At 38.0% G+C, this 26,562-nt stretch overlaps 1 protein-coding gene across 1 annotated transcript in view; it reads left to right on the forward strand.

Annotated features, from left to right (window-relative positions):
- COL24A1 (collagen type XXIV alpha 1 chain) overlaps nt 1-26,562 on the forward strand; it is a 124,265-nt gene that overhangs the window by 45,586 nt on the left and 52,117 nt on the right. The window contains exons 15-24 of the mRNA XM_088526064.1: nt 3,359-3,412; nt 3,505-3,549; nt 3,943-3,996; nt 4,592-4,645; nt 5,267-5,320; nt 12,364-12,417; nt 15,983-16,036; nt 17,353-17,397; nt 19,741-19,794; nt 20,857-20,901. Of these exons, the coding sequence (XP_088382190.1) occupies nt 3,359-3,412; nt 3,505-3,549; nt 3,943-3,996; nt 4,592-4,645; nt 5,267-5,320; nt 12,364-12,417; nt 15,983-16,036; nt 17,353-17,397; nt 19,741-19,794; nt 20,857-20,901 (513 nt within the window). The remainder of the gene's footprint in view (nt 1-3,358; nt 3,413-3,504; nt 3,550-3,942; nt 3,997-4,591; nt 4,646-5,266; nt 5,321-12,363; nt 12,418-15,982; nt 16,037-17,352; nt 17,398-19,740; nt 19,795-20,856; nt 20,902-26,562) is intronic.

Genomic DNA, 26,562 nt, shown 5'->3' on the forward strand with positions numbered 1-26,562 from the left:
GAGAGCAACTGTGACACTTTGAGGCAGTGTGCCCTTATTCCCTTTTTTCAAACAATTCATATGTTTACTGACAGAGGACCTGGGTTTGATTGTTGATGTTGGCTCAGTTGAATCTGGTTACCCAGCCTTGTTCATAGTTCATAATATGTGGGAGAAAATGGCATGTTTACACTTGAATAAAGAAAGCCTTGGTTGTGTGTGTCTTTGTTTTGTTTTGTTTTTCTCTTGATCTCTAAAACATTCTTAAACTTTATTAGTTCACCCTGATGGCCATCTAACTTTTCTTCTGAAGTGTGATGGCTGAAGTCTATTATTATTTCTTTTAATTATATGCTTGTAATAAGAAATGCAGCTATAAGAGGTGCCTTGCTGCCTGTATGGGGTTGTTACGGTATTGCTATAGTGAAGGCACAAGGTTGGTCAAGAAACCCCTGCTGTCTGCAGTCCTCATCATACAAACATGACTCACTGTGTTTTTAGTTCCAGCTGAACCACTTGTGAGACCAGAGACTGCATTCTTGGGAATTTGCTTTGAATTATGTATACGTGTGTGTGTGTGTATCTTTATATATATATTTTTTTCCTTATGTGGCCATTTTTGGAATTTTGTCTCAAGGGCTTCAATAACCATGCAAATGTATTTGAGCTTTTTAGGGGGAGGAAAAAAAAAGCATATATAACTCCTATAGATATGATATTAATAATTAATATGATTAAACTGAATCAGCATGGCATGTTTCCAAAATGCTACTATAAGGTGACAAAAAACCCTTTTCACCCATTGCCAGTTTGGGGTATTCCTGCTTTGAGCCTCAATCTATGTGGAAGCAAGTTTTTGTTCTTGTCAATAAAATAAAGGTAGGTTTTGCCAAAAAATATTTATACTCTCAGATGTGAAGTAACAGCTGATTTCTTGTTGCTGGAATTGAGTATATGATATGAGTCTAAAATACTCCCACCTGTAAATGATAGGAGTGGATTTGTTCAAAACAGCGGTACTTACCCAAGGAGGTGGCACAAAATCTCTGAAGATTCTGTATTTCTCCATCAGTGTGAGCTACCACCTCTCACTTCTATATGGGGGCCTTTGCACAGCTCCAGCTGTGTAAAGGAATATAGCTATTTGCATGTTTACTCTGCGTATCTTTTTTACTCAAAGTGAAGTCTCCTTTAGTGTAGACAAAAATTGAGATTTGCTTCCTCGTCATGTGAATTTATCAACCTAAATTGCTCTTGCTAATAGTTTTATTTCTGCAAAGTGACAATTTGGGTCAGGTCTTTTCCAGAGAGGACTCTGTTATTCTCATCTTTTCTTGGTATTAGACTTAAACCCAGGAAATGTTGCTAGTTTTAGATTATCTGTTGCTGCTCCCTTTGACAGCAGGGCATTAGAGGTCTTTTACAGAACGGGGAGCTCCTTTAGTCCTGATGCTTGTATGTTTGCAGCTGAGATGGGTGTCTGTCTACTGAAAAGCCATGACTTTGCTGGAAGCAGATCTAATTTTGCGAATTATTTTTTCAGGGCTTAACAGAGTGTAGTGCTCAGATGGCCAATGTTTTGACAAAAACATGTATGGACAAGTGACTATGTTGTACAAATGCTGTTCAGTAAAGATAGGTAGGGTCACTGTGTGACCTTCTCACAGCCTAATACATATTACAGGTGTAATGGCATCTTGCTTCCTTGAGACAAGAAACGCTGCTTGAGGACAGCTAGCTCTTCCTGGATAAGACCTTACTGGTGCAGGAAGACTTTGCAGTTGAGGGATAGGGCCCAGCAATGTTTCTTTAAAATTTCTCAACAGCCTTCGGAAGCTTCCAAAGCACTAGCAAATCTGTGTGCTTTAAAAATAAGTTGAATGCATGTCTGAAAGACTTTTGTAACTAATGAGATAAGTCATGCCTGTGCACTGTGTGAGCCCAAGATCATCCCTGTGCACCTTCTGGATTCTGCACCACATCATCTTAGTGCTCTTGTTCCCAGTTTCCCAAGCAGGAAGATAACTGGAGGAGTTAATCTCTATCTGTATTTTCTTTACAATAAGCTATTGCACCCTTGCAGCTGTTGCAGAGTCCCACCAAGGCGGGGGGAATTTCAGGTGGCTGCCACCTTTGCTGGCAGTTTGTGCTGCACAGCCCCATTCCCGCCCCACGCCTGCTCTCCCCAGACGGCTCCCGCACTCGCAAGTTCTGGCCTCAGTTTTCACGTGGCTCTGTTCAGGCAAATGCCAAGGGTCATCCGAAACGAAGTAAAGAGTGAGACACCTTCATATTAGTCAGTTGTATCACATTATACCACTACAAGATGAAATGTTGAAGAGTAGATTAAATGTTATACTAGCAGAAGCCAACAAAATTAATTCAAGCAGCTTGTCCAACCCAGCTGTATGTGAAGTCCAGAACTAACTATACTTTTATGTTTGTTCATGAGAACAACGGTAAAGCAAGCAGAATGGGCAAGCCGAGTCCAAGAATTCCCTCCATCCGCGAGTTTTTCAATATATTAAAACTCCGGCCAAATTCAGAGTTTTGGCTGGCTGAGCAGTCAGTCTCTCATGATTTGCAAGGCCATGAGTTTTAGTGAGACGAGGATTTGGAGAAAACTCGCTACTGCAATGACCAGAGCAAATTCCTCCCTTGAAAAGGAGCCATCTAACCATGTTTCCCTCATGTGGTGTCGCTGTGTTGATCTTTGAAATATTGTTCTTTGTTTTGTTATGTTCTCTCTCTGTCTCATGAGATGTAACTGTTATCAGAGAAAGCAGAGATGTAGCAAGGGCTTGAAAGGTACCTGATGATGGAAGCAGTTAATTTGACTGTCAGAATTTAGAGTAAGATTGCACACGTGGTGCAATTTGAGGGAGAATTACTTTTTTTTTTTTTTTTTAAACTTGTAGAAGTCAATGAAAGATTTAAAACAAACAAAACAAAACAAAAAAACAACAACCAAAAAAAAAAAGCTTTTTATGAAGTGTCATTGTCCACAGCAGAATTCCTTTATGCCGAATTTGATGCTTCCAGAATAATGATGTTCCTATTACACCAAAGGCAGAGAGGAGATAGCCACTGGATGTGCAGCAGTAGTGTAAAGGAAAGGTTCCTTACTCAGCATCACCCTGCACACCACTATTTACTCCTGGATACGTAATATTCAAAAGAGGAGGCAAAGTTGTTTCCTGGCATTGCTGTGGATGTGGATGGGAGGACTTACAGTATAGGTGCTTTGACCCAGGAAATTAGACTAACAGACTTTTGGCTTCTGTTTGTGTTGCAGTAAGCACTATATTGTTCTATCAGTCTCTAGGTTACTACACTCCAGCAAACATTTAATGCAGTTGCCTTTTCTGCTGTTTCTTAGGGAGGTGCTGGGCCAGCAGGACCAGGCGGACCAGCAGGAATTCCAGGACCCACGGTACAGTGCGAAGTGTTCCCACAGCCCAGGTGCCTTCACTGCTTTCTAAGATACAGACAAGCTTTGGATTTTTATTTTCTTCACTTTAACAGGGTCTTCCAGGGAGTGCAGGACAGCCTGGAATGAAAGGTGATAAGGTGATTTAAATATTTCCATTATCCTAGAAATACAGTCTTGTTAGATTTTTTTTATAAAAACTTGAGCAAAATACCTTGCTTGACAAAGCCTTCGATTTTTATTTTTGATTTCTTTTCTCTTCTGTTTTTTCTTTTTATAAAATATTTTAGACGTGGAATCTGATCATTTGGACAAAATTACTTCTGAACAGAGTACTTTTAATAAGCAAAACAGTGTCTGGTGAGGTGTCTGTAGGGTTTGCTAGGTGCTGTAAATCCCAATTCAAAGACATTCTATGCTACACTTTTAAATAATAAACACTGACTTTATTTTTCTCCTTCTCTAATTTTGAGAACTATATATCTGTATAAACATATGTAACATATATCTGTATAAAATAATGTGTTGTTTAGGGTGAACATGGCCTTGCAGGAGACCCAGGAGACCAGGGGTACCCAGGAGACAAGGTAATTTCTAATTGCACTGTTTTACAGAATTCTCCAATTTCAGTGACTTCTTTGGGTTTTTTAAGTCTCTTTTATGTAACTGAGTTATTGCACTTTAAAGTAGAATGCAGAACTAAAAGTTACAGGGTACCACTGAATTAACATGTTTTTGAGAAATGCTTTGCTAATTAAAACTCAGTTGGGAAAGTAGTGAATGATGACAAGTAAAAGGCATGGCAGAATTCTGGGTGTCGTCAGAGTTTGGTGTGATCTGTTGCTTACTGAAAGCTGCTCAGAAGCTGTTGTACAAGACTTTCCCTTGGTCCCGAGGCTTCATATGCACTTCATCTGGACCAATTTTGGCTAGCATTAGCCCATGGTCTGGCATGCTGCTTAATAGGAAATCAAGACAACTATTCTGTTCTTCTTTGACCAGTACATTAGAAGTCACTAAAATAGTGTATTCTGGGTGAACTTTTTCGCTGAACTCATTTCAGATCTGACAGATTGATTTTGAAGACGAGTTTGAGTGGCAAAGTATGCCAATCTATTTACTGCTCCCAACATAGGGCAATGATACATTTTAGTTTGTATTCATTAGCTTTCTTTTTTTAAGGGTGCTGTTGGTTTGCCGGGTCTGCCAGGGATCAGAGGAAAGCCAGGACCTCCTGTAAGTTTAAACTTTATTTTTTTTCTCTCTGTGTGTCACTGTATGTTATATTAGATACTCCTGTGTTGCACATGTAGGCCACATATAATCCTCTAGAAGCCACTTATGTCAAAATACACAAACAATAATTACTAAGTTTGCTTTATTTCTAGTGAATTATAATTGGTGACAATCACATTCTGACATGTATGAGTTGTGTTATAAAGATCAGCATATATAATGTCAAATTTTAGCATGGGAATTACTTACAACATTTGGCATTCTGTGACAGTTGCTTTCAGGGGAACAGTCATCATGGCAATGCTAGAACCAAATTCACTAGGAGCTTTGGGAGCTGCCCAGGTGACCATTTGGGCTAATTGAATTTGCAGAGAACATGGAAAATCTCATAAAATCTCAGGGCAATTCAGAGGCATTTACTTATTGTGACTTCAACAAGGCATGAAGAAGAGTGAGTCTTCATTTAATGAAAAGAAGCAGTATAAAATTACCTGTTTAATAAAAAGTCATTTGAACAGTTTTGTTGGTTTAATTTTATTTTTTTTTAATCTTAATAACAGTCTGTTGTTTAAAAAAAATTTAATTGGTTATCCAAAACCTAACAGCTTGGATTCTTTTAAGGGAAAAATTGGAGATCCTGGATCACAGGGACCATTGGGTCCTCCAGGTCCTGAGGTAAGAAATTACTTGATTAAATTTGAATGTAATGTAAATTATAACAATCAGTCAAAGGGGTTTTTTCTTTTACACAAATATTTTGACTTAGTTGAATCAGCAAGTACTTTTTATTTAGTCATATCCTATAGGATATGTAGGCTAATGGGTTAATTCTCCTTGAAGTACAAAAAAACTCATTAATTTTTAAAACAAAATATTAATATACTGTATCCTTGAATAAAGCATAAGTACTGCATTTGCATATGCAGTTGGGATCAGTTTTTATGTGAATTGCAGGATTACACTCATCATGTGTACTCCCATCTCAGATAAACTTTCACTCACAGCTTCCACAATGTGCCTACAAACCATCTTCCAAGCCTGGAAGAATACTACTTTCAGAGAAAATCATTTTATTTGGAAGGAATGCAAAGAATGGACACCAGTTACATAATTAAGTACTTGATTCTGGCATGACAGTTACCTAAAAACTGTTTAATATGGTGATGTGGGTGATGTGCTATAGAAAAAATGCTGTGGACTGCACAGGAAAGGCAAGCATGCACATGCACAGATGCTGAAGAGAGCAAATATCCAGATTTCTGTTTTTAATCTTCTTCCTCCAACAGAAGTGTATTTTTTTGTTTGTTTGGGTCTGTTTTTATTTTTAAATACGTGCATATATTCATAAGATACATGGTAGCTAGTTTGGTTGTTCTGGCCTTAAAAGAAGGAGCATTCGTCTTCAAACAGAGGCTCTGAGCTCTCACCTGTGGTAACTGGGAGGCCAAGGATTTTCTATCCTCAAAGAGCAAATTACTGGGTTTTATCACCTTGTTAGCTGCTGTAGGTTTCACTGGTGCTCCAGAACGTGGACTTTCTTGCTGAAGACAAGCCCTTGCTGAAGACAAGCGCTTGCTGAGAGCAGACTTGCCAGGAAATGTGTTTAGCTTCATGAGGTAGTCTGAACAAACTAAGCCAGCAGTTTTAGTGACTGGAGAGGGAATATTTTAATACCATTTAGGTAGAATGGTATTAAATGCACATTTTGATTTCATGTTTTGTAAGCAGCTCCTCTATAAGCAGAAGAAATCTCCAGATCCGGTCTCCTCTGACAAATTTTCAAATTGTCAGTGCTGAAGCTTGTGCCGTGGTCACACACAGCTTGGCAGAGCAGAATTAACTTCAGGCACTGGAAGGCAAATTGTTTCTGGATAGATAATCAAAGCATGAGTGACCAGGTGTTTTTCTTTAAATATTTGACAGCAAAATGTCAGATTTAAAACTACAAAGCAATGCAGCTCTTACCTTTACTCACGCAAGCCAAACTCTTATGAAACAAAGTAAATTTTGCCTGTCCTATTTCCACACGTTAAAACATGGTCACCACATGGTAAAGAGCAGAAATGTAAGGGAGACAGAACAGCTGTATACCAGGATCTTGAAGAAATTGGAAATTCCAGAAATTCCTTAATAAAAGAAAGAATAAATACCTTCTTATATTTGAAGATTGTATCTTTTATTTTCCTTCTTGATTGATACCTTATAAAAGTAGCTAATCGTTATTGGCAGGAGCTATGTAGACACGCTGGGATATGTGAGGTATGGGCGGTTGCTGCAGTTTTTCCTGCCAGTGCATCTCTAGCCATGTTTCTTTCATGAGCTCTAAAAACAGGCAGCTGGCAGGTCAAACAGAGCTGTTTTCCCTGTTCCCCTTTCATTATCTGAATGTTTGGACATTTTGTGACCCCATGTAGAAAATGAAAATGTTGAATTCATGCTGCATGTTCTCATTCACGCTTCTGGAAATAGCCAGTACAGACCTCAGAGTTGCAGTGAATACTTTTTCCAAAGGAGAGTGATTTGGAGGCGGTATGAACACGACATCCTGCCTGCCTTCCAGGAAAGGTGGTTGGTGGCACTCGTTAAAAGCAAACAAAAAATGACTTTGTGATTGGTTGTCTCATTTGCCCACTAGCAGAACCTGTCAAATCCTGCTTCAAATTGGCTCTCTTTCCTGTTGTCCAAAACTTGGAGTGAGATTTAGAAACATATCCAGTCCCTAGATTCAAGCTGTTGATCCAAGTAGTTGTGCGATAAGTAACTGTGGATCTTGTGATCCAACTCTGGTTCCAGGATTTTGTTTTTCTTTTCCTAGGTCTCTTCCATATGATGAATAAATAGTCCCATTCCTGATTTTCTTCCCATTTAGACTGCTGTAAATGAGGCATTGCTGAGGCTGAAGTCTGTAGTCCTCCCGCACACCAAGGCAGGAGCAGGCCCAGTGTGTTTCATTCGTTCTCTTGGATTTTTAGTGTAGTTCTTTTTGGTTTTTAGATGCAGTTGAGCAGTGACTTGTTTCCCAGCCCTTTCTCCAGTTGCTTTGCAGCAGAGGTGCAGCAGATTGGAGCTGAAATAAGCCACCCACTTGCAGTGAAGCTGCACTGGGAGCTGCAGTGCTGAGCAGCAGGCCACAGAGCTAGGGGCTGTTTCAGTGGGGGCAGCTGCTCTTCAGAAAACATGGGGTATGAGCAAGTTCTTTTCAGAGTGTATTCTTGATCACAAGCTTTACAAGGTTTCCTGCTTTGTGCATCTAAAAATGAACATCTAAATTTACAGCTTTCTAAAGTGCTTTGAGTTAGTTATGTAATGGATATTCTAAGGTAAATGAAATTAGGATAGGTTTCAACAGCGATATTGTAGGAAAGTTTTACTCCAAGAATGATATTTAATTATCCCCCAGGATTGGGGATGATCATTTCCTTCAGATGTGCCTTCAGATGTACTCTGAGTATTCTAAATAGTTTTCATCTGTAACAGAGGGAGTATCAGTCATTATCTTCAATAGAAATTTATTCCGTCTCAGGATTATTTTGAAGTATTTAGCTCCTTCTTTCAGGAAGGTGCTCATATGGGATTCAGCTGCTATATGCTTCATGCTTAAGGCAATAGCATTACAAAGAAATAGGATACATTCATATAATAATAAAGAGGTACATTTTTTGTAAGTGAATCATTGGCTGCTCTCAATTGTTTGTTTCAAAAGAGAAAAAATTTCTGATGCGTGTTTTATCTTATCACATGATGTTTGGAGGCTGTGTAAGCAATGCCATGAATGCAATAACCTTTTCAGTATTAAATAAATTGAATAACTTACCAAACTTAGCAAATAAAATAAGTTAACATCTAAATGGCTTGGAGAGCATACAGAAATGTAGGACATTTTATAGCTGAATCATTTGCATGCCTTGGCATATATCTGAAGAACTGCTCTGACTGCAGAAAGCCTTCCTGCTTCACCTTGCATAGTATCTTGAACCAGTTTTTTAACCAGCTCCTCCTAGGCCCTAGTGCATTTTTACAGACATTCATAAATATTTTCCATTGGATTTGTATTCTTACAGGTTTTTCTTTTTCAGACTGAGTTGTGTGAGACCTCACAGAGGTGTGTGAGAGAGAAAGTAAGCTTTTGGGTTAAAATGTGTCTCTGCATAGATTGTAAGTCCTTTTAGAAGAATCATAAATGCTTTTTGTATGAGAAGGCCAAATTATCTCTCATTTGCTTGGTCTAGAGAGGTTGTTGTTTTATGCAGGAATCTCCCTGTAGCTTATGTATATTCTCTCTCTCTCTCTCTATATATATATATGTGTGTATATATATATATATGTATGTATAAAGCTTTAATTAAGCTTTCTGCTGAAATCCAGGAGCTGCATTTACTCAGTATCACTACTGAAAATTCATTTAATGTTCTCATTCAAGTGAAACATTACATGTAGCTGAATGAGATCATTTCTGAGCAGGGAAACTTGTCAAGCTGAAGGGGCTATCGCAGACCCAGGAGAGGCTTTTACCCTTACAGAGCTCCCTTCCCAGCCCCGCTGAGGATATCTGGGCATCCCCTCAGTAACTAGAGGGCACAAGGGCCCCTGCTTAATGGCACTGCTGGCATGTGTCTTGTGGATAACCCCAGGAGCAAACTGGATGCTACAAATGCAGGGGAACTGCTGCAGGAAATGGAGTGTGTGTTCCAAATATCTTAACAGTCTGCCCCGATATTAGCAGCCACAAAGAAATGAGGAGAAAAAAAAAAATAAAAAAGGCATGAACTTTTGCAGATCTGCCATCTCCAAGACTGGCTTCAGTGCTAAAAGGCATTCACTGGTTCAGTAGCAATCTGTTAGTCTATTTAGGGTTTTGTTATTTGTTTTACAGATAATAAATTGGACCAAAATATTAGTTTTTTTTTTTATTTCTTCATGAAATATATTTCATGGTTAAACATACTCAGCACAAAAATCAATGCTTTCATGATAAGATTAAAACATCTGTGTTTTGAGATAGTTGGTCTTTCAGTGATTTTTTTTTTATGCTACTTCTAATACGATTAAACTAAGTGAACTCTAAAGTGCTTTGCTGGCAAAAGGCCATGTTGGCTGCAAAAACTTGAAAATATTTTGTAACCTACCAGCTGCCAAACATCAGGCTGATGGCAAAGTCTGGAGTCTGCTCTCTACACTTCCTTAGAAGAACATGTCTACTAATATTTTGTTCTGAAGGGTCTCAGCTGAAAATTACATATTACAGCTGGAAACTACATACTGATTTCCTGGTCTTTTCCTTTATTCAAGAATAATGATTTTGTGTATTATTCCAGAGTGGCTTTATGGGAAATTGGCTGTTGAATAACCTTTGGCAAATTCAAGTATAGGTAGAAATATACCATTGCACAGGTTGTAATTTGGATGACAAATGCATCTGCTGGGCTGTTTTTTTTTTTTTTTTTTTTTTTTTTTTTTTTTTTTTAATAAAAAAAACACCTTTCTGGTTCATTTATTTTCTTGAATTGTCTTGCATGGCACCATTGTGTCACATATTACTGATGTGAAAATGTCATAGAAACGGTGTTCTAGGTCTGCTACAGAACCTGTGTTTTCTTTGTAGATGATGCTCGAAAGGAGGAAAAAAAAAAAAAAAAACCTAAAACAGACATATAGCAAAGAGAAACAATGAAGATTTTAAACATTTAGCATTGCTCAGTTTGGTGCTGTCTGGCTAATAGCCCTCTTGTATCATAAGACTTTGTTTGAAATTGCATTTCCAAACAATTGCATTTCTAACACTTCCAAATTTAACTGTTGTTCTAACTCATGGCAGTTGTCAACACTTGCATCTTTCCAGATGTCTTCTGGAAATATTTATACACATAAATAAGGTGAATTCCCTTACAGGAATATGAAAGGATGGCTTAACAACTTCCATAGTATTGACTTACCTCTGCAGTGTAATTCAGTAAGTATACTGGGCCAAGATTTAAAAAAAATTCTTAAGAACTGTTCAGAAATCTGGGCTGATAAACTGATATAATTTAGGTAACAGTCTGTCTGCCTTGCCACCTGTGAATAATAAGCCATGTGCCACCTAGAGGCGCGTTGGAGTTTTTGCAAAACTCTGGTAGTTATTATTGTGTTGTTGCAAAAAGAAATGATCATTTTGATACTGTGGTGAAACACAACATGTTAGGTTGGCTCCAGTTATTCTGAAAATTCAACTGAACTCTCTTACCACTTATTATTGGGTTTTCTTTAGCATTCATTAGTATTCAAGTAATAAAATTGAAGTATTTTTTTAATAAATCAGGATTTTTGTTTCCTGTATTTATTTTAGATTTATTAAATAAACACATCGAACCAGATTTGCATTCTGTTGTCCTATCCTGTCTATAACTCTATTTTCATCCTCTTAAGAACAATTTATAAAAAGTAAGCAGAAGAAAGCCAATCAGCTAACAGTGATGCCCTAAATGCCTTTTATTTCTTTTTTTTTCTTCTTTTTTTTTTTTTTTAATTATAAAGAGGCAGCTCTACCATTCTACTTACAGGGGAAGCGGTATTTTCTGTAAAGTTCTTTAATCTGACCTCACTTCACCTTTCTGGCAAGTGTTTTGTGATTGGTATTTTAAATATTCATTAAAAATGATTATCAGCTGTATTTCCAGCTTGGTGATTTTGGGAAAACAGAGTGCAGCTAACTATTCCTAATGAGACGATTTTGTATGCCTCTCTTGTGCTTGAAAAAAACGAAAAATTACTCCTGAAGCTTCACTGTTGACATGCATTAGCCTGCAATATGGAAGAGTGCCAGAGGGAATTTCACACTGGAATTTCTTTATGAAATGTTCTTTAAAATATTTTGAACATGTGCACTGCTTTTACTTCCAGGATGTGCAAAGATAACATTTCTTGAGGGGGTGTTTTTGAAACTTAACTCACCAGTATTTATGTTGTACGGGTTAGCAGCAATCATTTTTCTTTCCTCAAAATAACCTCTTTCCTTGCAAAGCAGGCTACTAGTAGCATGTAGAAATATCTTCATTGAGGCCCACTCAGTGCTAACTGGCCAAGTAGCTTTAGGTGATAATTCTAAGTGATTCATTTCTTTTGCATATTTGGTTGGTTCTTTATTTACAACTGGATCTCTACCACACGCTATTTCACAAAGACTTACTCTGAATAATGTTATGTGCAACTGACCTTCACTTGCTGCCAGCCAGAGCTCGGTTAGAACCTACTTCTAGATTAGTACCTGCTGATTTGGAGGCAAAAGGTGTTCTACCGTATTCTTAATCCAGGATTGATCTGGCCCTTAAAGTGAAGTGAAGATTAAAGCACTTCAGCTGCACTCTAAGCTGCTATTATTATTATTATTATTATTATTATTTTTTCAGTTGAGTTCATGAGTCTGAGACGTGGTGCTGTTTGCTTTGTGGGTTTTTTGTATATCAAGGCCAGTCCAATGCTTTAATTACCAATGTTGTTTAGTGAATAACAAGTCTCATATTAAGAGAAATGAAATTCATACTGACATCTGTGAAACAGAGTTTAATGAAAGCTGCCTAAAATCTGTCATTTATCCAAGCCCTGTCAGGGGATCTTAATGGACATTCTGGGGATGGTAGAACAAATCTATTTCTTTGTTTCTGTGATTCAGAACAGAATCAAAACAAGAACATTGGAAACATTTCTGCCTTATAAATCATTTGTCTGTGTGGTTTATTTAGGGTTTTCCAGGAGATATTGGGGTGCCTGGAGCAAATGGCCCTGAAGGTCCAAAGGTAAGACTACTTGGAACTTTATTCACAATAGCAGTGAACATTATATACATCTGAGAAGAAGCTGTGCAAGGTGGACACTGGCATTATGAGAGGGCAATTTTGCTGTCAGGCTACTTCTACTTCACCTCAGGTGTTTATATGAGGAAGTCAGTCCAATGCTTAATGCTGTCCACACTGTTATAAGGATAACTTCTGTGTTAGATGGAAGCATAATGGCTAGTCTAGTGCAACAAAACTTGGAGGAAGTACCATATAGTTAGAAAGCAGTAAATATTTCACCTATATTTAAATCAGAAAAAAAGTTCCAAATGCACACAGACCTCTCTAAATTCACTTGAATAATACATGATATTTTTGAACAATTTTTGATGGAATTAATAACTAAAAATATGGAAAATGGATAAAATTCACATGCATCATGGACTGCACCAGATTAACTGAGTATCTTTAGTAGAGCAACTAATATTTTAAATCAGGCTTAGGCAATAATTCCCATATATAAAGCTTACAATTAAGTTTTGGATTAAATCGCATCCTGGAAATTTTTCTCAAAAAGGAAAAGGTAGAGAGCAGTACAAAAAATATTGCTGGTTCAGAAATTAACCTTCAGGGAGGTGTCACTGGGTTGTCTGGCCTGTAGGGAGGTAACCTAAAATTAGTTATTTGTAGTTGAGAGGAAAGTACCAGTGAGGTTCCTCATTTATCATTCTTTTCTAGGACTATTCTTTCTTACGCTATTTTCAGTAATAAACAGACTCAAGTATATCAGAATGAAATTTGTATAAGGAACCAAGTTGGGTATCTTTAACCTTAAAAAAAAAAAAAAAAATGTATCAATTTATCCTGCTTCTGTTACTCCAAACTCATGCATGCAGGGGTTAAAACAGTAAATCCTACTGTAAACTCAAGATTTCAGACATTTTACAGCAGAAGACGACAGGCGCTGCCAGGTCACCTTGCACGGCATGATAAGGCTGTTAGAAATGAAATGTAATTCTAGAACGCATTAGGCAAAGTGTTTTCTTAATGCCGTTGTACAAAGCGTGGAAAGACTTTATCTAAGTAGCACATGCAGTTCTAAGCGTTTGTACTCAAGAAAGACCGAATAAATGGGCATAGATGGAGATAGTGTCTGAATGACTGTATTATAAGAGATGGTTTATTTTTCTCACCAAAACAAAGGGGCTGTCTAAACTGTGTAGGTAAAGTAGAGGGCAAAAATTAAGGAGACAAAAGAACTGAGAGAGACCAACAGTGGCATTGGACCAAGGACCAAATATGTGAGCTGTCTGTGAATAAACTGAGATGGAAATAAGAAGGCCAGTGAAATCAGCAGCAGAGCAGTGTGATATTCTGGGGCAGTTTGCTTATGAAAAAGCAAGACAGGAAACTGTAAGTGGTTTAAAAAAGGAAAATGGTAATAATGTGTCTATGCCAAAATTCATCATTGCTTTTAATACTGATGATGGAGGGCTGCATAATAATGCTGGAGATGGTTGATTCCCAGAATTCCCAGATGTCCTGTGTTGACTAAAAATTTTCACATAGCTTTTTTTTAATCTGTTTTTACTTTGCTCTCCTTAGACTTTTGTTTTATGCTTCCTGAGAAGCAATACTCGTTTTAAAAGCCAAGAAGGCAAGGTAATCTTCAGTTCTTAGCAGCTGGCATGCGAGAAATTCATCCTCATGATGGAAAGCTTAAGCTCTGTGAGCATGATCAGCCATCTCTAAAAACCAGCAGCACTTCTGGATTGTCCATTTCCTCCAAATTAGTGTAGTAATCAGCAAATCTGACCTCCCTAAAGTGATGTTCAAAGACTGTATTATGTAATTTGGTCTAGAAAACATTATTCATCTTGGAAACCATGTTTTAGGAGGCACTTGATCTTCATCCACTGCTCATAAAAAAGGCAAAAATGTTTTTAGTTTGAGATGTTCTGAATTTTTCTGTTTGTTTTCTATGTTATTCTTGTAAGTATTTCTGTTCCGCAACCAAGAAAAGCAAGAGGAAAAGACTGACATATTTTGACTACTGAACTGTTTTTTCCCAGTAATATTTGTTATACTGTGGAAGTAGTTGAGAACTTCTTTTCTCCGCTACTTAATGTTTTGTTTGGCTAACATATTTAACACTTGGGGCTACTAGGAGTCCCACTAGTGCTGGAAGGGACAGTCAACTGGAAAGTTATATGTGTGAGAAATAAAAAGGATCCCCATTTGCTGATTCCCCCAGGGTCTTTTCAGACATTCCGGTACATCTCTAGCACTCCTTTCATTTTCTCTCGTTTGGCTGAAACCTCAAAGCAGAGATGGAAGGTTCATGTAGTCTTAATAACCTTTTTAAAGGAGTTTTTTCCAGCTCCAAATAAGTTAATTGTAAGGGTGCATGCAGTAGCAGCATTGCTAGCATTTCCATTGTGCAACTACATTATGCTGAAAACCATAACTCCTCCTGTGTTTTTTTTGTTACAATGAACCTACAGTTCTGCCAAAGAAAATTCTTAACTACCCAAGAATGTTATTTAGGTGGCGCTGCTAAAGCCTTCCTGTTGCTTTTGCAGTGGCATGTCATGCTGCAATTCTCCACCTCCAGCTCTTGTAGGCTGATGGGTTCATCGAGGATATTCAGTACCTCAAGGTCCCATTTTCTGTTCCATTTTACTTTGTGCGCTAAGTAGATTGTTACTGGACCAGTGCCTGCACCTTCAGTCTAGACTTCAGCTTCATTAGTAAGAAATTAATAAGGTTTACACTTGGAAATTTCCCACCCTCTCTTTCTTTGGAGAGTAATCATATCTCTCATAAAAAGCAGTTTCTTTGTTCATGTTGCTTTATCTGATATTGTTAAACTTAGCTTTCCCAAACATTTCTAGTATGTTTACACATTTTTTACTTTGTCCTACATCAGTTCAACTGCTTTTCCTAATTACTGCCATTGTAATTTGGATAGCTGAGATTTTTGACACACTGCTAGCTGCTAGGCAATTTTAACAAAGTTTTGGAAACATTGCTGTAAACAGATATGAAAACCCTCAGTTAGCAGAGGCTGAGGTTCTTTATCTCTGGGATGCTGATTATTCTCCTGATGGAGAAGTAAGCACTGAAAATCACTAGTGGGTCTGGACAATCTGGTAGTCCAAATTCACTTTGTAGTTCACTTCCATTGCAAACTTATCATCAACTGTTATGCTGTATATATATCAAAACTGAGAGTTGCATTGATTCTGCTTTAATCTTAGTATAATGACCTGATTTATGCCTTCCTAGAAGAGCAATTGTTGCTTTGTAAGATCCATTTATTTTTGTTATTTGCTTTTCAAAAGAATGAAAGAAAAAAAATCCTAGAAAAATCTATATATTTTACGATCCTAAGGTACTCAGTTTTCCAACAGATGTTAAAATTTGCTATGTCTACTACTGATTGCCCAAGGGAAAAGGACAGTAGTAAGTAATGAGATCTACTTCCTCTTTTTTTTCTGTTTTTGCTCAGGTTTGTAACAGATTTGTTAGACCAACATGACTTTTAGTTCATGTAAGGGCTCACTGTCGTTGTTCTGATGCTTAGGGACTTCTCGGTGACCGAGGGCCTCCAGGGCCAGCAGGCCCCAAAGGACTTGAGGTAAGATGGAAAAAAAAAATCTAATCAACAGATTGCTTTTAAAGAAAAGGCTGAGAGAGATTGTTAGATGATAATGGTAGGTACTAATGGTGGTGTCATCCAAGATTTCACATTTATTGCATTTTGGCAAATGTATCGTTTGCCAAAACTCTACAAGCTAGAGCTTTTAGCAGTGCTATGAGGGTTTATTTCCGTGGTCTCAGTGGAATCCCAGGGAATTCAGGTCCAGTCTTGTACAAGGTTTTTAGTTTAAGTGTGGTGGGGGTAGGAATGGGAGAAAAGTGTGTGTGAACTTAATTACAATATCCTAGCTCTACTTAATAAATCCAAATGGGGAGGAAAGCAACTTTTCAGCTTGTAAGTTTATTAAATATTCCTATTTTATCAGCATAAAAAAATCATGCCTCGTGCTAAAATAATTTTAAAAATCATTTAATCAGTGAATCTGAGGATATGCTTAACTGTGGTCTTTTGTGACAGATTTTGAGCGATTAAAGGCTAACAGTGTCAAAATGATCCGTTTAGTTAGAAGCCAAGAAGCTGGGCTTTCTCAATTACTGTTTCATATTGCTTGTAATTGAAAAGGTTGCGTGCTGCTTCCCCCCAAAGCCAAGGCAAATCTTCTCTATTGAGAGAGGTCAGTGAGCTGTGAAATGATCCCAGCGTGACATCCTGACACGGGATTGATACATCCCTGTGCATCTGGACAACTTTATAGGGAGTCTACCCTGAAGAGTTGACACTGCAGCTCCCTGTCGTGGATAATTATATCAGTGCGCGCTACAGTCTAGGCACAGTGTCTCCTTTCTTCTCTTTCAAAATTCTGAAAACTATACTGCTGGGAATAACGGCCTGACACCCCCCACACATCTCCATCCCTTGGAATGGGTGAAACGGCTTGGCTGATTTGGAGGCCATGCCATAGCCACGGAAAGGGAAAAAGCAGGAATGTGCCTTTGCTCGTATAGTCCTCTGGTGTCAAATGCTGCTAGAAGGGAAGCAACCATAGGAAAGATAGAGGATGGCCATTGTTGCAGAGTCTCCCCCTGCTCAAAATGGAAAGTTTTTTAATTAAAAAATGGATACCAGCTGTTTCACATTGTTTCTGGCTTGTAGTTGCATAGGGCATGACTTTTGAGCCAGTTATTTTAACTGAGGTCAGAATACTTTATCTCAATGTTTCTCTCAGACTTAAAGACCCGCAAATGCATATATGAACCCAACACAGGATGACATATATATAAAAATAGTCTCTGCAGATTTTCTGTAAAAGTTGGACTTGATATCAAGGTTACTGAAGTCCTGATTTCTTATAGGGAGAAGTAGGACCAGTTGGACCTATTGGAGGAATTGGACCAAGAGTAAGTATAATTAATTTTGTTACTGCACACTCTTCTTCAGGAACTGAAGAGCTTTTCTTTTGGAGGAAAACGTTACTGTGAAAAGTCACTATTAAAATGGCACCTTTTACATAAATGTATCTGTTTTTGAAGCCTGTCCTGTAATGAGAGCAGGAAGGAGAAATTGTTTTCCATTGGAAATGGGATGAAACTCCCAGGAATTGGGATGAAACCACTACCACTGTTCACAAAATAAAAACTTTGGAAAGGAAAAAGATTCAGTTACAAAGTGGTCATGTTTCTGAGACAGAAGAAACTATAGTGCCTGTCCTATGACTGAACCAGGTGATATTATCAGAATACATAGAAAGGGAAAGAGAGCATGAGACTCAGCTCAGAGAGCAATATAAAGGGCTGCTGTTTTAAGAAATTATTCTCTAATTATAAATTAATCTAATAGCTTCTGAAAGTAGTAAAATTAGAATGTCTCGAAACCATTTGTATTGAAACATTTTAGAAGATTACTTCACTTGTCTATTTTTGCAACTAAAACAATTCTACTGCTAAGCATATTTTGAGGGACTTGAAGCTTATTTGTAGAAAAAGTCTGAGTTAAAAGTGAGTAATGATCTATAGTAGTAGCCAGAGGTCTATTACTAACTATACTGAAAGCAATATGAACCTCTGCCTTTACTTGATTTGCTTATGTGAGGAGAATAATTGTCTTGTCCTTCATTTTTGGATGACTTCCCATTTCTTACATGGACTTGGGAAAACTTTACCCCCTGTTCCCAGCTCTAGAATAAATGTGTTCCTATGTCATTTTTCCTGCTTGTTAGCTATCTTGTCTATATGTTAGAGCTAATCAAAATTAGGCATTCCCATCCCATTTATATATAACATTAAAAACTTATTTCCAATGTGCATTAGATTAAAAGCTTAAAACAGTTTACTTTTAGCAGAGGCAAATAAAAAAATAGAATTTCAAAACACTTTGTGACTCAGTCCAATATTCAGCTTCATGCCTAAGGCCTGCCAAGAGCCTCATGGAAATTTTTGTGCTGGCTGCCTCATCCCTTGCCTCCTCCTTGAGCAGGGCTTGGTGGCTGGACAGCATCTTCCACATGGTACAACGGCAGTGGGGGAAGAGGAGCTGCAGAGCAGACCCTACTCTCATGTTCTTGTGCATCACCACGCACACAGGCTGCCATCAGTTGGTGTCAAAGTGACCCAAAAAGAAAAAAATCCTGTGTAACCCACCAAACTGAAATATTTTTGATCCCTTTTGGGTCACTTTGACCCCAGTTAATTTGTTCTTGGTTTTTCTCAATGGAAAATGTGTACATCATCGGCCTGGTGGCTGCTTAGTTTCTCTAAGCTGTTGAAAGAAGAACTGGATACTGATGCTGGATACTGATGTGGCCTATGGGTTACTGTCTGCAGGCTATAGCCTTTCTCATGTTATTTGATATGAAGTACTATGTTTCATATGAAACATAATATGAAGTACTAGTTTTGATATGGTGACTTCATTCAAAGCCTGGTAAATAACATTTATTTTTAGGCCCTGTTTTACATTGCAGAGGAAGTAAAGCATATCTGGAGGAAAAGTGACTCCCTAATAGCGAGCCATAAGTTATAGCCATCTAATAGAAGATTCTGGAGAAAAATGTGGATTTTTTTTGCCTTTGTGCCTCTGAGTGACAACCATATATTTTGCTTGAAATATCTCTTGAAATCTCTTTTGCTTGAAAGATCTTTATAATTTGCTTGAAAGATCTCTTCCATTCATAGTCTCCCACTCTGATTGATGTTGCTGTATTTTTTTTCTTGGTAACAATATACTATTACCTGAGAATCATAGAAACAAGATCTGTTAACAACAAAATGCTAACAGGGAGAGCTGGGGTTTAACATAGGTAGAACAAAGAAGAGATGTTGGAGCTGATTCTGGTTAATTGAGAAAGGGCAGTTATTACACCAGCCCCCAAAGGCTAAGGATCAAGTTCTGCTAGTGAGACTCCCTGTTATGCTGGAATTAGACTAAGAGAGAGAGCATGACCTTGCCTTTTATTTGTCTCCCAAATGCATTTTTTAAAGTGAAATTGGAATGTGTTAGATTCTTGGATTACAATTTTTCTCACAGCGTAACTGCCGTAGGAGTTGATACAGATTCTGCTTATTGGGCTAGTATGTGCTACTGTAATCAACAATGTATTTCCAGAGTAAAACTTATAAATTGGCTTCAAACACAGGTATTAACTATTACTAAGTTGTGTCTATTTCTGAGTGTACATATTTTGATAATTTAGCCATTTATCTTTTAAAAATATTTGAAATACTTCATCTTAATCATTATTTTAGGGAAGGCCAGGGCGGAAAGGTTATGTAGGTGACCCTGGACCGGAAGGGTTAAAGGTAAGTGATGGTTTTATGTATGAAGTGATGTGTTTGAAGTATCAACTGTGTGCACATGTACATATGCCAGAGAGAGATGTGAGTGTACGTGCTCCTGTGTAGTACAAACGTATCTAGTGCTGGTGTTTCTGCTTACTTTAATAAAAAAAAAAAAAAACTTTGGAAAAGGGGAAAAAATCACCCAATTCAGGGCTGAGAGATGCGCATGAGCGGAGTTAGCACCTGATAAAAGCAGAGCTGGCTGCTTGGGGACCCCAGGAGGGCTGGGATTAGGGGTGGTAAGGGAAAGAAGGATGTTCCTGCACTGGTGGGAAGACATGGGGAGCCACCACTGATATTCTCAGTGCTTAGTTACTGTCTGAGTAGTTCCCAAATCCCTGTTTATCAGGATGCTGGGATTGTAGTCGTACACAAATAATTAATACTGTGCAGAACCCTGGCTTGCAGCATTTTAAGGAGAGCAGACTTTGATCCACCAGTTTCCAGCGCAGGATTTTTGGAAGAGAAAATGATGTGTTAAAATGTCAGTTGAAATGTTGATTTAAAACATCTTTTACCGTCATCAGTATGGAATAAGGCCATTTTGAAATAAAAAAAATGGACATGATAATTGAGTAATTTGTTATTTTTCCCAGTATAGCATTTTGTGGCAAATTTTAAAATACCCATAATATGTACAGGTGACTTTCTTTTGAAGCAATTGCAAAGTATCCTAGATAATTTTATTTCCTAAAAGGAAGATTTAAGTGAAGAATATGCCATTTATTTGTAGCATTTGCTGACAATATATTTAGTAAGCCCTTCATAAAAAGCTTTCATTTTTGTGGTCAAGTCTATCATAAACAGAGGAATTAGAGTAATCAGTGCTTCTCATTACAAAATCAAAATTAGCTGCAGATAGATTTTTTTTGTTGTTGTTGCATAATTTTACTCTTGAAAGTTTTAATTGGCTGCTGCAATTTGGAAAATAGAGGTTCTTAGGAAAATAGAGAAATTTAATATGTACGTATGAAAGAAATTACATTTCTAATGAACTACATCATCTCTTTTCCCATTTAATAGGGAGAACAAGGAGACCAAGGAAACCTTGGAAAAATTGGTGAAGCAGTAAGCTTGAATTTTCTTTCTAATTTTGTTTTAGCTTTTTTGCTCCTCCTCCCCCCCCCCTTTTTTTTAAGTTTATGTTCTTTTCATTCTTTTCAGTGCTAATAATTTGTTGTGGTAGTTGTTGAGGCAGGTGGGCCTTTGAAGCTGAAATATCAGTCTTACCTTTGATCTTTCAGAATCATATGCTATGTTAAAAAAAATTGCCTGTTTCAAGTACCTTCCAGAATTAATGATGGATTTTTTTTCCCTATTGAGCTAAGTGAACTTTGCCTGTTGTTGTAAGTATCCAAGTAATGCAAAAGTAAATGAACAAGTGATCCTTTTCTAGTGAAACATTTTAAGAGGCTATACTTGCCCTGATATGTATTTTGCACATTTGTTCTGTCTGCCCTCTGTAAAATAACAAAGCTCAAGGTGACCTTGAAATGGCATGTAGTCCATCCTCTCCTTCCTAGGCAGGATCAGTTATCATTATCGCTCCTAACAAATATTTGGCTAACTAGTTCTTAAAAAGCTCCAAGGACAAAGGCTCCATGACCTGCTCAGGCAGCCCAGGGCTTTCCTCATTTTTAAGAAGTTTGATACATCAATATTATAATTTTATTCCCTTTCATTCTCTTACTATTTTTTTGGTATTACCCATTGTCTGCCTTTGGCTGATACGCCTGTCGTTGCTGCCTCAAGTGCCAGAAGAGCTATCACTTTTCTGTAATAGCCTTTCCAGGTCAAGTACTGCTAACTATCTGCGTGGAAAAATGCAAACGAAAGCTATGCACAAGCAGGGAAGAACCAACAGCTGGAGCCTGAAGCATGATGTTTGGCTGCTTACAGCCTAGTAGGATGGGGAATATGATGAAATGTAAAAATGCAGCATGGTTAGTTGATCAGCAGTCATATTGTCCAGCATCTCTCAGTTCACCCTGCTGACTCTTCATAGTCCCTTTCTGCAGAAATATTTTTGGTATCTTGTCTCATGTGGAAACCAATTAGATTATAAGATGTTCACTGTGCTTGTAAGTTTAAAAGGAAATATACGTTCTAAAACTAGATGAGGGATGTGACTAAGATTGCGCTTTAGTCACTGTTGCTTAACAGAGCCTTACGTGCAGAAGTGTTTCTCTGGCTGCAGAGTCAGCCCTGTTGGAAGGGGAAGGTGGGCAGGTTCAGGTGGTGCTGCTGGCGAAGCAGAGCAGACCTGAGAGGAGCCAGCAGTTACCCTTCACTGCAAGGCTGGCAGCTGCTGCAGGACCAGCAGATCTAATTGAAAAGGTTTTAGTTAACGTAGTGAGAGGTAACAGGCAGCAGGCAGAGCATATTTACAGTGCTGATGGGACAAAATCTTTTGAAAGTCATGCAGAAGGAAACAATCGCTTTAGTTACTGAGAAAAGTGCTCTTGCTTTTGGGATTACAAAAATCTGACTTTGCTGACATGTGCAACTGTATTATATATGCTTAGATCAGTGGTGGATGACAAGTCTTCTAAAAACATGTTGCTTCAACACCTGTCTGTGTTATACAGAGTCAATCCTAGTGTATTGATGACTTAAGAAAATGATCCATTGCTTGATTTTGTGAACTGAACTCATCCGAGCTTGATGCAACTCCCCTTAGGGCTATGTTGCTGTTTCATAATACTAGTAGACAAAAGCACCACAAGTAACTAAGTGCTGGTTAATTCCAATTTCTCCTTGCTTATTCCGTTACAGAAATTCAGCTCTTGGTCGTAGGATTTTGAATTAGAAATCAATGACATTTATTGGCATATTGTGGCACAGCACAAATGTGTAACTGTCAGATGCAGCATGTACAGCTGATGTCAAAAGGACAAACTAAAATAAGCAGAGTTCACAAACCCAAATCCTGGAAAAACAATTTTGTGTCTACTTCAAAGATCTGAAAAAGACACATGTCAGCAAACTTTCCCAGTTGCAAATACTTTTTAAAAACAGCAGTAGGGAAACCAAACTGCAATGAGAAGTGGAAGAAAAAACAACAATAAAAAAATCTAAAAAGCATAGAAGGCTATGGCCCAGCAAACAATAAGAACAGTATTCAGGCTCCATAACAGGCTGAAAAAGGCAGGATGTGAGGCTATGGGAAGGCAAGAAAATCCTGCAGTGATGCCATGTGCCCAGAGTCCAGCTGTTTTGGGGAATTGTTATCCAGTGTTTTGCAGACGTAAAGTTTAGCTAGATTGAGCCCCAGGGATGCTTAATTTATGGAGAATAGAAATTGCCACTCCTTTTGCTTGAAGAAAAGATGAAATGGACTTCAGCTGAAGTTTTCAAGATGCTCAGTAGAAGGAGTTCTTTGAACTATTATGAAAAGTCTGGACTCCGGGGATATACAAGCCAGAACTGAAAGTTGTAGGCCTAAAGAAAAGCCAATAAAACTTTATTTAAAGCAAAGGCTGATGAAGGCAATGGGTAAACATTGGCAAGGCTTTCGGAAGAAGGAACAGTGTAAGCTATTCTCAGAAATCTGCTGTTAGAGGTTAACATGAGCTTCTTGAAGAATTTGTCATAGTAATGACAATACTGTCTAGTCAGTGTAGTACTTCCTGCTAGGGAAATTCATCCTAGATGAACGGATATCCTGTCCATTGCTGCCAGTTTGTTCTCTTGAGAAGCATAGGGGAAGGGGTTGTCAGACCCAAAGGTTAGTTTTTTCAAGTTATTTTGCCCATTTCTCTCATGACACTTGCAGATAATGCTTTTCATTGGCTGGGGTATGCCATGATACCCCGCAGCCCCAAACCCTCTATGGTTTTACAGGTTAGGATTAATGCTTTAAATCAGTTGACATTCTCTACAGCACTGTGAACAGTGAAGCAGAAGGATAATCTGCTCTGTGTGACGTTTGCTACCTGAGGCGAAGTCACTAGTTAGATGCATAAATGTAAAAAACTTGTGTCCAAATTCAGTTTAGCCAAGATATGATTGAGGGTAATATCTGCTGTCAGAAGATAAACTGTTTTCTTTTCACACATGGCACTGCATAGCAGTTTGTACAACTGTCAGCCAACAGCTGCTTAGATGACCAGGTCTGACACAGAGCCATTTTCTAGTCTGCTCTTGCATTTTTCTAATTGAAACTGCGGTGCCATTAGTGAGCAAATTCAGTGTTGGTGTTTTTACTTGTATTTAAATACACGTGTAAGTTTCATTATATCTGGCTAGCAAAACTGAACTTAGTTTAAGATGTATTTTCTAAAACTTCATTTTATTAATCTTATGAGCTATAAATCTATTTTTCTATGTATGAGCTGGTTAGGAAGTAGCAGCTGACTGTTAAATCATTCACTTTTCTTTGTCCTTCTCTCTTCCATCCTTGTCTTTTACAGTTGTCTTTTTAACATAGGTGACTTGCTTGAACTTTCATGGATCCTTAAGTAAATTTTGATCTGGTAAAATCAAATCTAAATGTTGACTCATTTTAGTTTTTTGAATAGAATACTAAAATTTATAAAGCCCTTCAGAAAGGCTGAAGTTGAAGGACTCCTAAGAAACATTTGAGTGGGAATTTTTATGAGCAAGCTGAGATTATGACATTGTTGCATGTTGGAGCTGGGTGGATATAGAATGCACTTTTAGAATACCTTTAAAAAATCTTGGAAAAAATGTTAATATAGCAAGATAGGTTTCTTAAATTTACTTGTAACACCTCATTAAAATAATGTTGAATAAAATTATTTGGAAATGCTGAACTCTAGATGAAATGGTGTTGTATTGGAAATGTTTCTGTTGACATAGAAGAATGTGTTAGTGTACAGTCTGACAGGTAACTGCTTCCACAAGAATTTTTGGAACCGGTCAAATATTCATTCCTCACCAGGCTTTTTAATGAATTACTCCATAGTCGTGTTTGTGTTAAATATACAATGTGTTTTCAATTACTTAACTTCAGTTAACTTCATTTTCTAACATGAGCATATTCCTTGGCAAGATATTTTGTCTTTTAGGCATGTATTAGATGGAAGATCGAATCTCTGATTCATTTTCCATGTGAATGCTTCTGTCAAAAAGGTTTTTTAGATGCTGTTATCGTCGTGGGAGAATGTCACACAAATCCGTGCATATGAAAGTTTGGCTTCATTTTTTTTAATAAGGTTTAGAGCTATGATCATTTTTAAACATTTTAGGTATTTTACTTTTCTTTTGCCTAATGCATTCAATTTGTTTTTTGGAATCCCGTAGTACTCCCCAAAGTATTAGCGGGATGCAGGAACACACTGATTTAAACCTGCTTTGGACTTCACTCATCCTATTACGTAAGAAGGAGAAAGGGTTGAAGCCTCAATCCAGATTGCTTTCTCCAGAGGAACAGCCAGTGTCTTGGAAACTTTCTGCTTAATAGCCAACATTTGTCCTCGGTCTGGAAGGCAGGGCAATGTAAGCTAGACCCCCTCACTGCCGTTTTGTCATTCCTTCTCTTTGAGACCAAACCGGAGCATCTTGGGAATACAGAACTTTTGAATCAAACGGGATTTGAGCAGGGGCTCTAGACTAAGTGCATATCTCCTGGTGCAAGGCCCGATTACGCTGCTGTCTAATCAGCACTGTCACTCCTCCACAGAGTGGCATAGGCTGGGAGCTCAGTGCTGGCTCTGTAGAAGGAAATAGGCCTGAGCTGCATCTTGGCTCTGGCTTGTGCCTTCTGTCTTTTCTGGGAGAAGGAAATCGAGGCCTTTTGAAATGCTACCTCCTCAAACCCTTATCTTGATGAGCGAGAGTACAGGGTAGCTCTTTGTCTCGTAGCTTTTTGCCTGGCACTGAGGCCCACTCTTGGCCACGAGTCATGCTGACAGTGGTGGTAGCTGTCACACACATTAGAGACTCAGTCACAAAGTCCCATCATCCCTGCCGTTGACCTCTGGGCATGACCTTTGTGCTAGTATCACCAGGACCAATCTTTGGTTGCTGCCAGGAGACAGCTCAGTACTGGCACGTAGTGCACATGCTCTGACACATAATACATCAGTCCAACCGGCATAAAGATGCCTGGTTATCTCTTTAGTCCCTTCCAAAAAGTAGGCTGTGAAAGTCTTGTCAGCCTCAAAGGTAGCTGTCCTGGATAGCTCATTGCTTGTGAGAAGAAAGAAGGGGCAAGGAAACTCTGGGTTGATGCTGTACAGCCAACTCTTCTGGGACAGGTCAAGAAAAGTCACGCAGTTAAGATGTGAAAAGCACTTTTAAGCATGGCATAACCCCCATGGCACAGCATTTACCACTGCCTTTTATTTAAACTATGAGATTTCCCGAGTACAAGTATAAAGCCTTAGCATCTTTGTGCCTGTTTTGCACCAGTGCTTCAAGTTGTACTGCACTGAATTTTTATTGCTAAAGAATTAGAAAAATGTCTTTTGTTCAAAGAGAGAAATCTCAGATTGAACTTTTACTGCTATAAAATGTTTCTGATAGAATAAACTACTCATAGACTTGTAAACCAGATAGTAACTACACTAGTAATGGTTAAAAAAAATTCTCATTCAAGTACCACTTTTGTGCTAGTTATGCTAGTGTATTTCTACCTATGTAGAGACAGCAGTGCCAGCACTTGAATTAAGGTTTTATTTGCACAATGTTTTTCAATTTCAATACTTTTTTTTTTTTTTTTTTTTTTTTTTTTTTTTTTTTGCTTTTTTTAAGGAGCTTCCATGT

This window comes from Tinamus guttatus, unplaced genomic scaffold (genome assembly GCF_059628265.1).
Source record: "Tinamus guttatus ecotype Peru unplaced genomic scaffold, ASM5962826v1 Tinamus_guttatus_pri_ptg000242l, whole genome shotgun sequence".
In the NCBI taxonomy this organism is placed as follows: domain Eukaryota; kingdom Metazoa; phylum Chordata; class Aves; order Tinamiformes; family Tinamidae; genus Tinamus; species Tinamus guttatus.